General features: G+C 39.7%; 1 protein-coding gene across 5 annotated transcripts in view; it reads right to left on the reverse strand.

The window, feature by feature from the left end:
• Window positions 1–14,606, reverse strand: part of C2H8orf34 (chromosome 2 C8orf34 homolog) — a 401,050-nt gene that overhangs the window by 37,760 nt on the left and 348,684 nt on the right. For all 5 annotated transcript variants that reach the window (XR_004944281.1, XR_004944280.1, XR_004944279.1 and 2 more), the window contains one exon: window positions 784–831. Coding sequence is in view for 1 of the 5 variants with exons in the window: in XM_036179890.1 (XP_036035783.1) it covers window positions 784–831 (48 nt within the window). In the remaining 4 variants the exon portion in view is untranslated. The remainder of the gene's footprint in view (window positions 1–783; window positions 832–14,606) is intronic.

Consider the following 14,606-nt stretch of genomic DNA (forward strand, 5'->3'; position numbering starts at 1 on the left):
GCCTGTGCACCATCCTGATAGGAATGACACAGTATGCTCAGGAGATCTGAGGTCTTTTGAATAGACTCTTGAACAGGAGGAAGTGGAGAAGCAGGTAGGTTCCTGTTGAGCATTCAGTCCAAGAGCTGAATCCTATCCCTGGACTTCCTTCACTTTCAGCAGAGTCACACTGCTTTCTTACTGATTGCCATGTGTTTGCTCCAGGTCTCAGGGCCTTTGCCAACGTTCTGAGGGTTTCCAAATGCCTGTCAGTCAGTGCAAAGCTCTGTGCAACAGAACACTTTTCAGTATCTTCACAAATAAACCCAGGAATCTGGGGCATTTTCCAAGAATGTGTCTTACATTTTAATAGGTACAGCAAATAGCACCATGACAAGCATTTGTCACATGAATGAGTGCTGACCTATTATAAGACTCCCTCTCTTCCTCTCTCTTTCTTCTTGTCTGTCTGTCTGTCCTCTTTTCTTTGCTCATTCCCAGTATAAAACTTATGTTTATCATTTATAAATACATCAACCAATGTTTGTGAATGGAAACATGTAATAGCACTAGGTTCATAGACTTTCTCCTCCATTTTCAGATAACTGCATAGAAAGTATCTCTCTACTAATGAGGAACAAAAGGAATTTTGATAACACTATTTATTGTACTTTTCTATACATGGCCAGTCAACAGATGTGTACTAGGAGCCCTGAAGATAGGTGGGGAAAGCCCAGGTGAGTGTTTCATCTCACATGATAGACTGATGGCATGCTATGTTTGTGAGGTCCTCTTAAAACTCACTTCCTCCATGTAGGATTTCAAAGAGTGTCCTCCACTGGAGTCTTCTCCCTAGAGGCAAGCACATTGAACATGTCAGGAAGGGACAGGAAGAACAATACAACATGTAGAGGGCAATGAAATCTCCCTTGCTTGCACAAATGATGCCTATGAGGCTGTCACTTGGACAACCTCAGATTCTCTGAGGGAGACAGCATTTCTTTCCAAACAAAGACACATCTTGTAAGTACTTTTCAGTTCATGTAAACAAATAGTCAGTAAAGCTTATTCAATATTCGGGGAGAATGCTAGGCAGTTTTATGAAAATTCCCATTATTAACTTTCTATGTCCTTAAAATTAGATGAAGCCACTAATTCCATGTGATATAAATTTTCATGAAGCTCTAACATCTGGACTTAAGACCATCCTACAAAAAGAGAACATAGTACTAATTATTTTGTCTTTCCATTTAGTGTTTTTCAACACAGTGGCCCATGCTTAGCTAAGTCTGTACCATGTGTGTCATTTGCTAACACATCGAACACTGGTAACCAATGAGGCTGAGATCATTAAAACTTAAAGCATCAAATTAAATATATTCTAAACTGTCAGTCAAGTTGTTGGTTTGGACAAGTTATATTTTTACACTGCATAGGCAGAAACATTTGTAAATAAATTCTGTGATGCCATGAGTTGATAAATTCTAGGACATCCTATGTGGTTAAAATAACTCAATAGCTGAATAACTGTGAATGTATCTTAAAATGGTTTTCACAGCATATTTTCTGACTTTTCAAAGTTCATCATATATATCATTGGACTGCTGTGGTTTGTTTGTTTTTGTTTTTTTAGTACAATTTAAGGCCAAGACATCCTCTAGCCAGTTTGAGATGCTGAGAACTTGAAGCTGTGAGGAGTGGGGCTAAAGGAGGCATCAGTGCCCTGCAGCCAGCCTGACACTATACCACCACACTAAGATCAAAAGTCATTTATCATTCAAAATTAAATTCACTTCCTTTAAAAAGTGGGGGTTTCCTTTGGTTGAATGTTGGGTTTTGATGCTTGTTTTTTTACATATTCTGAACAATAAAATCTGGGGAAAATAAAGGCAGAATGCTCATGTCAGTAACAGGCTGATGTTTCTGAAAATTCAAACAGTACAGTACAGATCAATGTGGTAATATTTCTTCCCAAATCATGGTTTCCACTCTTATAAACACACAAAAATCAACATACTACAGTTTTATAGCCTCCAAATGCTTCTAAGATTACAGGATATTTCAGTATATAAGGTAGTCAAAAGGATAGGCTAGTACCTTTAATCCTAGCACTCAGGAGGCAGATGCAGGTGGTTCTCTGTGAGTTTGAGGCCAGCCTGGTCTACAGAGTGAATCGGGGCTTTTAATCAGAGAAACCCTGCCTTGAAAAACAAATAAAAACAACAGCAGCAACAACAAAGGTATGATAGCCCTGTATTCTTAAAGTATAAACTATTTGGAGAAATAAAATTCATAGAAGACCTCTAAAAACCGAGTAAATTTAACTTGAGTCTCCAAGTTGACCACTTAGTCTCTCACAGTTAACAACTAACCCAAGAATGTGTGTCTCTATCATGGCTAATTATTTTCCCTTTCACCTCAGTTGCCTGGAGAATGAGGACAAGATGGCAAATTGCTTTTGGTGATAAATATGCTAAGCAGACACTGTGTGAAGCCTGGAAGGTGGGTCTCTGAATACAGGAGGACTTGAAGTACAATTTCAGAGTTCTCAGCTGTTCCCTGAAGAGATGGGTTTTATTGCTTCCAGCTAGGAAACATTGCTTTTCCCAATCTGTCTAGATGATGCCAATCTTCTGCTAAGACTTGCTGACGACTGAGCATTTTCTTGATGATCTAGTGTCAACGGACAATAAATAGGCTTCTTGACACCCCTGCTTCTTCCAACTGTGCCAGTGTTGTGAGTGCAAACACCCTAGCAAATTATGGCAAGCAGTAATGATACCCATATAAAATCATCCTCGTGAGGCTCACACAGCATTAAAGTAGGCAAGTGAGGAAGTGTGAAGGACTTATGCTTTTCTGTCAATGTAAAGGGTGTTTTAAACGTTCAGAAGAAATGTCTTATTAAACACACAACGTGTACTTGGGAGACATCTCATATGTCCACTGACTTAGGTATAAAGTTAACATTCTTTAAAACTACAACAGTCCATACAAGAGAGTCTCAACAGAACCTTTGCCCAGCAACAGCACCTCTACCAATGAGCTGATGCCAAGTCCTCTAGGGATCTCTAACACCAGTGAAGTTTTTCGATTTTGCCTTTAAAGATTTTTCCATTATCTTATCCTTGATACACGAGAGCTTACTATAGCCATGCATTCCCATTCCAATGCCCTGCCAGTCTCAGATAAATACCATCATTATCTGAGAATCCATCTCTGCTATTTAGAAGGACAAGAGAACCCACACACCATTTGTTTCACACACTGGAATCTGGCTACAAGCCTCATCCACAAATCATTGAGTTGGTGGCTCCAGTAAGTGAAGAGCATAAAATTGAAAGTCTCTAGTTGTTAATACAGGAAAAGGAGCACTTGGCAGAGAGGATCACAAACGTGCCCATGGACAAGTAAGCAGTCAAAGACAAAAGGTATGACCTCTGATTTTTAGAGTCTGAAGAATAAGCTAGTGAAGGATCGGGCTCCACATGTCTGTCAAAGCTTCTTCAGACTTCTAAATGATACATCTCTCCTTCCTGCCCCCTGGGGGTGCTAAGGAAATACAACACTCTCACAGCACAAATCTATCCATTTCAGTCCACATTTTCTTCACTTTAAAAACAAGTATTTTAAATATCAAGTCATCCAAATATCATAATATTTTGGTAATTACCTTTTAGAAAGGGATCAAAAACATCCAAATTCAATTTCCCTTGAAAAACAAAGAGGGTAAAAGGGGTAGAAAAGAGGAGGAAAGGGGCATGTGGAGGAGGGTAAGGGCAGGTATATGGAAACTATGCCTTTAAAAACAAAAACAAGAAAAGGTATTTCCTGAAACATGGTTTCACTTACCATGAATTTCTAATATAATCATAGCTGAGGTTAAAAAGGTTTTAAATATGGATGAGAAAATAAGTTACGAACTCAGAGAAAGTTGAAAAGAGAGAGGCTGGAGTGAAGTGGCCCCTACAAGATCCCATGAGCTGTTAGCAAAGGAGGCCTTTGCCACAGTCTTAGATACTTTACACTTAAAAAAATGTCCTCAGCAAATAGAGAATATTCTAGTGGCAGAGGTAAATTTTCCATTGGCATTTGACTCTCACTTGCATCTCTTGCTTCAATCAAGAAGTATTTTTAATTCATCCCTTACTAATCTTTAGGCAAAGTACAGGCTGGCTCTCTCATTAGGAGGTATTTATTTACAACAGTGTATGTCTAAGATCTCTCTGGTACTAATGTCCTACAATGAAAATTTCATGTCCTATTTCACTGAAATGTTCTTACTTCCCAACCTATTCAGATAAAATTGAACAATAATGTTAGCACAGAATGCCCTCTTAAGAAGTTCCTGAGTTATTTGCCACTCACAGAAGGAGAAGAAGTCAATGCGACTGGCCAACCCATTCCTAAACCCAAGCAGAACATAAAATGTCATCATCATTTATTCCAGTCAGGTATCAAGACAGTTGTAGGTGTCAGGACAAATAGTTGAACAAGAACTTACCACCATTATGAAATGTTTGCCATGGGAGAACAGACAGACCTAATTAAGATCAAGAAGAGAAGTTCTTTGACACACATAGTATCAAGCTGCCACAGGAAAGAGCTAAGAGGACAAAGCATCCAGGCTTTCATTCCTTTACTAGGCAGCTACTGAGGAAGCACTGAGAACTGTTGTAGTCATGGCATGTGTGCTATGAGGGCAAAAGGCAGAGTCACCCTTGAAATTGTTTTCAAAATAAGTTTTGAAGACTTAGTCAATTAACATATTAATGAAGCTGGATAAGGAGGAGGTCTCAGAAATATGGAAAATCTTGTTTAAGACACATAAAACAGACCCAGGAAACCATGAGAATTCCAAGGAGAAGCACCAAGGATTCCAGGCACTGAAATGTATGCTATGTTATCAGACAGACAGCTGTCAGCAGTCTGTCGGGGCCTAATTTCCTGTGGCAAGTTCGGGTAATAGAGATGGGCTCAGCTTGATATTCTGCTTTCCTACTGCATCCTCACACAGGTAAGTACATCTTCACAGGAGGTGGAGAGAGTGAAATCCAGCTTTTTGAACATGGTAGACCCTACGGGCAGCAACTACTATTGTCCAAGATGATAAGCCATGTTATCTGTTCGGACTAGTGGAAAGTTAAGAGCAAGATTGTCCACACCCGGGAAGGGTTCACAAGCTCAAAGGGTCACTTTAAAGTCACTGGTGCATTTAGAAAGTTGAACGTGGTCTGTGTTCACCTTTGCATATATGAACAGACCCTGCTTCTGTGTCAATTGCTCCAATGTTCTTTTATATCAAGTGTGAAATTCATGTCTGGAGAATTGGTCCATAATTTTATGGATAGATGTAACCTCAGACCACCTTTTCCCACAAATAACACCTTTATCCAGGAGAGAAGATACTTGAATAAACAAAAACAAAACCCAAACAAACAAACAAAAACAAACAAACAAAAGCCACTGATGCTATTACGACACAGTCATTGTGATTCACTCTGCTTTTAAGGGTTACTAGTGTAGCAGGATGTGTCTGCTCCTGGATGGAATAACTTTAGGATTGATTAAATTGCCCTTCAGAAAGAACAAAACAGAGACTGGAGAGATAGCTGGGTGGTTGAGAGCACGAGGACTTGGGTTCAGCCCCAGCACATACATGTTACCATCTGAAACTCTAGTGACAGGGTATCTGGCACCCTCCTCTCTTCTCTGCTAGGGCATTGCATGCACATATATACACATGCAGGCAGCACACACACACACACACACACACACACACACACACAGAGAGTTTTAAAGGATGGCAAAACAGCCAGTCTCTATGCAATAACCAATTTCTTAATTAAAATAAAAATAATTTACATTTTTCTTCCAAGTTGTTGATGTCATGTCTGAGAGTTCATTTAGTAATAATGAAGATGAGCAGGGATGGATAGGAGAATAATGACTATGATTAAGAATGTTCAATTTTGAAGGATTTGAAATGTTTCATTGCTCCTATTTTCTCAAAAGTGACTACTCAAGTGGGGGAAGCACTTATAGGCTTCAGTTTTCTTCAGTGCCATGGAAAACAAAAGTGGGTAGGCAAAGCTAGAAACAAGAGACCCCACATTTGGGGGCGTGGTGATCCTGATGACCTTCATGAGTGAATGGTAGATAAGAGAAGGGAGGGACAGCATGGGGAGATTTGACTCAGTTTTATGGCTATTTTCTTTGAATTGAAACATTTCCTCCAAGGGAGGAGGGAAATAGTATAAGTCTCAGGTTGAAATTTAAAAAAAAAAAAGAAGAAGAATGAGGCCTTTTTTAAAAGACAGAATTTTAAGTAAAGTAGGAAACATTATAAAGAGGCTAAGAAGACCAGTTATGTGGAGAATGGAAAAATTGAAGTGAGAAACTAAAGCAAAAAAAGCCAGAGGGCAGATAGAAAAAAAATTGTCATGTGTCAGGAAAACTGTCCTGTAACAAAATGTGAGAGATGGAAGAGACTATCGCAAAGGTATTGAAAGACATCTCTGACTGCCCAGAGGTGACAAGGGCCAGCTGCAGAGTCCACAGCTCACACTCACAGAGACATTTTACATTGGACAGTCATGTGCCACAAAATTAGACTCCTACTTGTCTATGATGGGAAGTGGAGGTTACATGCAGGATGTCAATCACTGGAGCACAGTTATCTGGTAAAAGTCAAGTTCTTCACCTCAGTGTATTTCTCTCAGTGTTGACTAATCAAGACAAGTATGTTATCCAAGTGATTCTTCTGTATATATACTTAATTTTATAACAAACAATATTTTAAAATTAACAGAAAAATATTCCTGTTATTAAACTATATTTTGTGGGCAGAGCAGAGACCCAAGTCCAACCCTTAAAGCATTAGAATGAGATATTATCAAGCTTTGTTTATGAATAGTATTATTTCCATGATCAAGTCCCCAGTCCTTCAGTCTATGTTAAGTGACAAATGTCGCTCACATTTCCAGAAGAGTGAAGAACAATTTCAGAGTTCTAATTGAATCTTATGGCAACCTAATTATAACATTGACCTCATAAAAACCAGTTGGCAATTTGAATTTTTACTATTTGAAATCTTTAAGCTTTTAAATTCTGTTTCATTAGGCTTTTTTAAAAAAATCAATATATGTCACTTTGGAATCTGTAAAGTACCTGGAAAAACTCTCCGAGGTCAGTAAAATAGAAGTGTGAACCTCATAATTCAAACCAAATACACAATGTATTCTTTTAAAATTAAATTAACCTATGCCTTGCAAAATGACCAAAGGACTAAAGTGACTAGCTTCCTGAACTGAGACTCTAAGTTGACTGTGGAGGGAAACTGATACATGAGATACAAAAGCTCATAAAATACCAAGGGATCCTGTCTCTAGTGTGCTCAACCTGTGTGCTGTTCTCATTTTAATGTGTGATGATATTTCAGGTAAATAATATCACCAGATATTTTTCTGCATTTAAGAAAACGTATTTCTATTAACATATACATGGAAACCTAATTTCATTTGCTTTTTTAATGTTTATCTCTCATTTCTTTTGCATTTAACAGCAAAAAGATCCATTGCATATTTCAGATACATCTGTATTACTTAATATCCATTGTTATGAGTGTCAGGTAGACATGGTGCTGGAAAAGAAGCTGAGAGTTCTACACCAGGATCTGCAGGCAACAAACAGAGCTAGTGACACTGGGCCTGGCTTGAGCATTTGAAACCCGAAAACCCACCACCAGTGAAACACTTCCCCCAACGAGGCCACATTTTCTAATGTACTCCCTAAGCATTCAAATATAGGAGTCTATGGTGGCCATTTTTAGGTTTTTGTAATACAACTAAGTTTTTGGAGCAAGTTTGACGGTAAATGGAAGGTTGACTAATACTAAATAAAGAGACAATTAATAAAATGTAGAATTTCAGAATGAGAAAGAAACAAATGGTGAGAAGCAAGAAATGCCAGTGCCTGCTACAGGGTTTAAAAATGTCCTCGGCAAGACTGTCCCTGGTCACACAGACATTTCTGCTTAAGAACCTTCCAGTTCTCTAGTGATGGCCACTACCCTGCAGGCTCCATCAGTCAGGCATGTCTTTGTCTCTGCGTCCTCTTCCCTCTGCCCATGACCTTTCTTTATCCCCCAGGCTGTTCTCTGATACGCTATGCCTTTCCCCCAATATCACCCAGTAATGTTTTATTCTTCTCAAGTCCTAGCTCTGTTCTCATTTGTTCGGGAAGAGTCTCCTGACCCCACACACTTGTGTTGCCACACCTTCAGCCTTAATCCTGCTGCACATTTCCTGACTCTCTGGCTCCTCTCATCACATGCCTCATTGTCAGAAAATTCACCCATTTGCCGTGTTGGCAATTTTTTTATGTTTAAAAAGTAAATTGTTGATCTATCTATTTTATGAGAATTTCTCATGGGCATATGAGTTTTGATTGAATCTACCCCACATTCCCTTTCCTCCAGTTTCTCCCCTACCCCCTTTATCATGTTCTTCCCAGCTTTGTGAGCTTTCCTTTTGTTTTATTTTGTTTTGTTATACACAGTCTTCTTAGTGTTGCCTGTATGTGCATAGTTAAAGGACTAGAGACTGAATAATGGTAGCTTTTCAGGGGTTTAATCCTTGAAGACAATTTATCCCCCACCCCTGCAATCTGCAATTGAAATAGAAGTTCAGCTAATGATGAGATTTTATGAGTTCCACTGTCTATGATGAGGTTGTGATTGTGCATCTCTTGTATATGCAGGCATGGCCACTGTGGTTTCATATGTGCAGTAATCCTATAAAATGCAGCAAATACTGTTGCACTGCAAATATCTACTGCTTCCAGCTCTTAGAATTAATCTGCCCCCTTGTCTGTGATGATTGCTGAGCTGTAAGGGAGAGGTGTGACATAGCTATCCCATTCAGCACTGAGTGCTCTATAGTCTACTCCTCTCCATATGTTGACAGTGGTAGGTCGAGCTGAGAAGTGCACTAATACATGGATGTAAAGATGGGGACTTATGGGTCAGTTAAATGCTCTAGCAATTGAACAGAATAGTTGTATTTGGTTCTCCCTTAGGACCTATGACCTAGCCCACAATTGGTTTGGAGACCAGTTAGTGGTACCAGGCATTAATTTCATCTTGAGGAGTAGACCTTAAATCTAATCAGAAAGTGGTTGGTTACACCCGTAACACTGATGCCACTTTTGTGCCAGTAGGTATGTTTTTGTCAAGCCAGTCAGTAGTTTCACTCCTAGAGTTCATAGCTGAGCAAGACTGTTGATGACTTTTCTCCCCCAACACCATACTTAAATCCTTCCATCACATGAAAGTTGGGAATAAGGCTTCCAAGTCATTCAGCATCAGTTAATTTTTCCAAGTCCTGTAACTTAAGTATATGGTATCTCCAGCAATGGGGTCTTGCTATCAAAGTCTAGAGCATAATTAGGAACAATAAAAATAGACTGTGATGTTTAGGGAGTCTATGAGATCCCACTGACCAACAAGGTGAAAAGAAGTTAAACCATACCAGGAACCAGGCTTTTATTTGACAGCCCATGGTGTCTAGGAAAAACATTTTTCTGCCTTTATAGAGTAACACTATTTAAACTCCTTTTATATATGTACATATGTTTATTTTAAGAAACTTCTATAATACTGGTTTCAAAATAGCATTTTCAAAGGATTTTAATGTTAGTTACCCTTTCACATAACCCTTCATCTCACCTGCCTTTCCATCTACCATCCCAATGAACCATTATTATTATTGCTATTATTACTATTATTATTATTATTATTATTATTATTATTATTATTATTATTATATTCCTCTTTTCCCCCTTCATATACCACCTGTGTTTTTCCCCTTCCCCTGAAATCCCATGCCCATGGCCTCTTGCTAGTTCCCTGGCTTCTGTGAACTGTCTGATTTAAACATACTTATCTGAAGATTCAAAGCTAGCACTTGCATAAAAGAGAAAATACAGAGAATTTGTCATTTAGGGTCTGGGTTACTCACTCAGAATAATAATTTATAACATCTCCACCCATTTGTCTATGAATGTTCTAATTTTCTTTTCTTTTTATAGCTGAATAGTATTCTACTGAAGCAGCTTCTACTATACTGTTGGATCCTAGGACCAAACCTCATCACTTATGGGGCCTAGGACCAAATATTAAACAAGGGTCGAATTGCTAAAACTTAAGTGGAATGTACCCTAACTGCCAGGCAAACTGCCAGGAATTACTGGAATATTTGAAAGTGAAGTTCTGAGCCACATTGGCGGAACAGAGAGCACAACTGGAAATGTTCACTCCACTTCCCATCCCTGTCCCTTTTCTCAACACTCTGCACTGAACCTCAAAGCAGTGGCTACCCCTACCTACCTGACCCAAAGCTGCTTCATACACTCCAATAGCTGCCACTTCTTCACTTCATAGGTCTAGAGTTCAGATGTAGGAGTTTATGAACTAAGGACAGTTCCCTGAAGCAGGATTGGCATTATTTATGCAAGGACCCTGGGATCTTGGTTCCTAGCACGTACATGGAAAGACTCTAAGTAGATATGTCTGCTTGGCCATATGGCTTCTGCATGTCATATGGTCTTGGTCTCATATAAGTGCCCACTGAATCTTCCCCAAGGGAAGACATACTCATCTCACTACCATTGACAGGACATGACAGGACAAAGTGCCAAGCCTGGCACCTGATTCATCTCACAGTTGGTTTTGAATGAATGAGAGCTAATCCAGGAAACATACATTTCTCATTTGATAGAGAAAATGGCAGAGAGTGTAGCTAGCATATAGAAAGACAAAGATTGTAGCTGTTTGAACAAATCAAAATGTCAGAATCAAGGAGCTTCTAATGGCAGGAGATGGGGATGGCATCCAATTTTATGCCCATGAAAGAGCAACAAAAATTATATCTTAATACAAGGCAGAGACAGACATGTAAAACTGACTACACTTGTATTATGGTATATAATGGTCACCAGATCTTAGGCAAACAAAATTACACTAAAAGTAAGACATGTGAATAAAACTAAAGGAGAATAACCAATCAAAAGTTCCTGTCAAGAAGAGGCCTCAGGTCCACCAGCTCCGTGGCTTTGCTGAGAAGAGTCTGAAATGAGCAGTTTCCTCCAGAACAGGGAAGGCGGCTTGCAGTCAGGCCTTCTCAAGGGTATTGTATAAAACTTAGAGCGGGAAGCATGTGGAGGAAGTGTCTTACAGAATGCATCTTTGTCATCATATTCCCCTAACTGGGGATACAGTTGTCTAGACCCTGTCAGCTAAATTTTAAATTTCCATGTAAAAATTCATTTATTGTCAGTTTAGTTCAAAAAGATTGTGCCATGTATTTAAGAAACAAACCTGAAATGGATTCATTTCAGTGGTACAGAATTACAAAGCAATCAGTGGAGTAAACATATGAAGGACAAAACCACGAAGTGATGCCAGACCCGACAACCTAAAGAAACATAATCCAAGGCAGGGCCTCAACTCTGGGCCTAATGGTGAGTCTCAGTGTATCTTTGATGCAGCACAGTTTTTCTTTCATGGTCTAAAGCTCTTGTCCCTATGAGGACCACAGACCCAGGAGGCTCTATAAGGAGAAATGCTTCTGTTAACTCTTAGCCCTGAAGTGAACTTAATGTGCTATATAGAACAAAGCTTTCACTAGGACCCTCAAAAGGGCCAAACCACATCACAGAGAGTAAGAAGATACTGTCTTTTCTCCTGAAGGTATGCCTGTCTGGAGAACCAAGTTCAAAGCAAAAATCTTTTGAGGTCTTACTGAACATGACTGAGTATTGATGTTCATTACAATGTTTTTGCATGTGTTTGCATTTTGTGAAAACAGCTAGGAACAGAAATTGAAGAGACAAAAAAAAAAAAAAGAAAAGAAAAAAGAAAAAAAAAATCCCTGCCAGTTTTGGAGTCTAAATGACATTTCCAGAGAAAAGAGTAATGTTTATGTCATGTGTAGTTTAATTTTACACTTTTTCAACATTAATCGAGATGAACACTTTGAGTGTTGGATACTTTTTGATAATCAAGTTCAGACAAAACTCTTCAGCACTGTCTCAAACTCAAACCAGCATTGTAAGTGTTCTCATCTTAAGGTCCTTGCCAGTTAGTCAAACAACCCAATAAAGGCAAGCCACAAAAGGCCAAGCTCAATATTTTTAATGATCACTGGTCATTCTCCATGATCCATCTGTCTTCTTCACTGAACTTAAAGGAGAGTTAAAGGAGATGTAGTGGGGACCACCAGCCCTGAACCTTTCAAGTCCCTGATGGAGGCACTAATTTCTGCAGTTCCTCCGGGGATGTGATACCATTTTTGATTCCCTATGTTCCCTGGCAGAAGCAACTCTAAAAGTTCCATTTAGCCTTTCCAACCATAATAGCCCTCACCCCATAGGTCAGGGAACCAATGTGAGGATTCTGCCAACCTCTAAGTATTTTTACCACAATTATTCATTCTGGGACTGAGCAATTAATCAGAGGATGAGTTAAGGGACCCACTGGCCCTACTATGAGTCAGACTTCAGCCAAAACTCCATTAATTATCTGACTTCCACAGTCCCTGCTTGAACTGGAGGGTCAGTGTTTCTTGGGATCTTCTAGAATCAGTATCAATTCAGAACTGGTATCCAACAGACCCTGGAAAGTCTGACTGTTTTCTTTCCCTACAGTGTACGGTCACCTTGTAAAGGGCCTTAAGTCCCTGTAGGGAAGGATTGGAGAAATCTAACAGTAAAACTTTTAGGTATTTTATCAGGGTCCTTCCTCAGGGGAACCTGGCCATCCCTTCATTCAAGAGTTCTGGGTCTGCAAATTGTCTGGTCTGGAAACTGTTTAATGGGCCAAGATTCCCTTTCACATGATGTAATATAGCCTTTCTTTCATTTGTTTGAGAATTTTTCTGCTTACTCAGATCACACAAAAGTTCAACAGGCTTCTTATCTACTTCATGCTTGAAAATGCCATGATTGATTAACCAGTATCAAAGGTCTATATGAGTCATGCCACCATAAAAATCATTTTGCCTGTACTGCCCATTGTGGGTTAGGCCATTATGGACATGATTTTGTCTGTGATACTCATTAGGACAAGCACAATCACCCTGCCTTTGGTGATTCGGTGCTGTCCTTTGGCCTCTGCTACTTCAGGGCCCAATTAAACCCACTGCATTTAATTCACCCAACTGAGCAGCAGCTGCCCAACCCTAAAGTCTGGCATGGTGGAAAGGGCAACACCAAAGCTCTTCAAATGTGCAGGTGCCCCTCACACTATTCTGTGTCTTACAGGACTCGTGAGGGGCATGTCTTCCGGGCCTTCCCATTGTGCAGAATTAAATTTTACACAGTGCACCCACTTTAGCATTGCATTTCCCTGAGCCTTAAAATCCCTTCATCAACACTAAGCTGGGGGATATCAGGCATCTCAACTCCTTTTTAATAGGCTTTTTAATTAAGACAAATGCTTCAGCCAACCATTCAAACAATCTTTTGATACATTTTTTTAACCATGTGAGTTCCCATATTAAGCCACTCAGTGGACCCATAACCATAAACTTGGCCTGATTCAGTTTTTTTGTTTCTTCCTTCATTATTCCACACCCTTAAATCTATTCCCATACATATTCTCTGGACTTCTGCTTGAATGACTTCACCAACTCACTGAACTCTTTAATAGTGTAGTGCACTTACTTGTGGACTACACTTTCTCTCCCCTCTAGGGGCATGCTTAGGCTTAAGTCTGGTTATAGGTCTAGAGGTGACTATTGGTGGTCCTTGAGATGTGGTGATATTTTAATTGTGCTGAAATGTGATTTTATTTGTATGTTAATAAATAAAGGTTTCCTGGAGATCAGAGGTCATTAGTGAGCCAGGAACAGAAGTCAGGTAGTGGTAGGCAAGGCCCTTAATCCGATTATATGGCAGGCAGAGTCTCTGTGTGGTCAAGGACACAGCCAAGTATGGTGAACCTTGAGTCTTTAATCTCGGTATCAACCATAGAGACCAGGAGGTCTGTATAGACAGGCAGTGACAAGGACGTCATGTGGCTGGGCTTAGAGCCAATGAGAAGGCAATCAGGAAGGCAATAAAAATCAAGACACACAGAAGAAGGCCTCCCTCTCAGGGGAAGGACGACAGCGAGTGGTAAGCTAAAGGGAGTCATGGCTCTTGCTCTGATGTCTTAGGCTTTAACTCTGTATTTGGCTCTGTGTTTCTTACTTAATAAAACCTTTAGAATTTCGTCTACACTGAGAGACATTTATACTATCTTGCCTAGCGTCTCCTTCAGTGGAAGTCACTACTGTCATAACAAATAGTGAATGATTAATTTCCCTTCCAAGGTGGAAAAGGAAGTATGTCAGGGGATTATGGGAGAACATCTTCTGCTGAGGGTGGAGCAACTAGTTCCTTGGGTGAGATAAACCCTTGAGAATCAGAAGGTACAACGTTCACAGTTTCAATAGGGTCCTCCGACAGATCTCCATCCCAAGTTACAGGATCCCATACTTTACCAATCAATGCCCGCCCTTTAACTACATCACCTCTGAGGCTTGAATTCTTACTGTAGTTCAGCCACCCTTATATTACAGCTTGAG

The sequence above is a fragment of the Onychomys torridus genome, chromosome 2 (genome assembly GCF_903995425.1).
Source record: "Onychomys torridus chromosome 2, mOncTor1.1, whole genome shotgun sequence".
Lineage (NCBI taxonomy): Eukaryota > Metazoa > Chordata > Mammalia > Rodentia > Cricetidae > Onychomys > Onychomys torridus.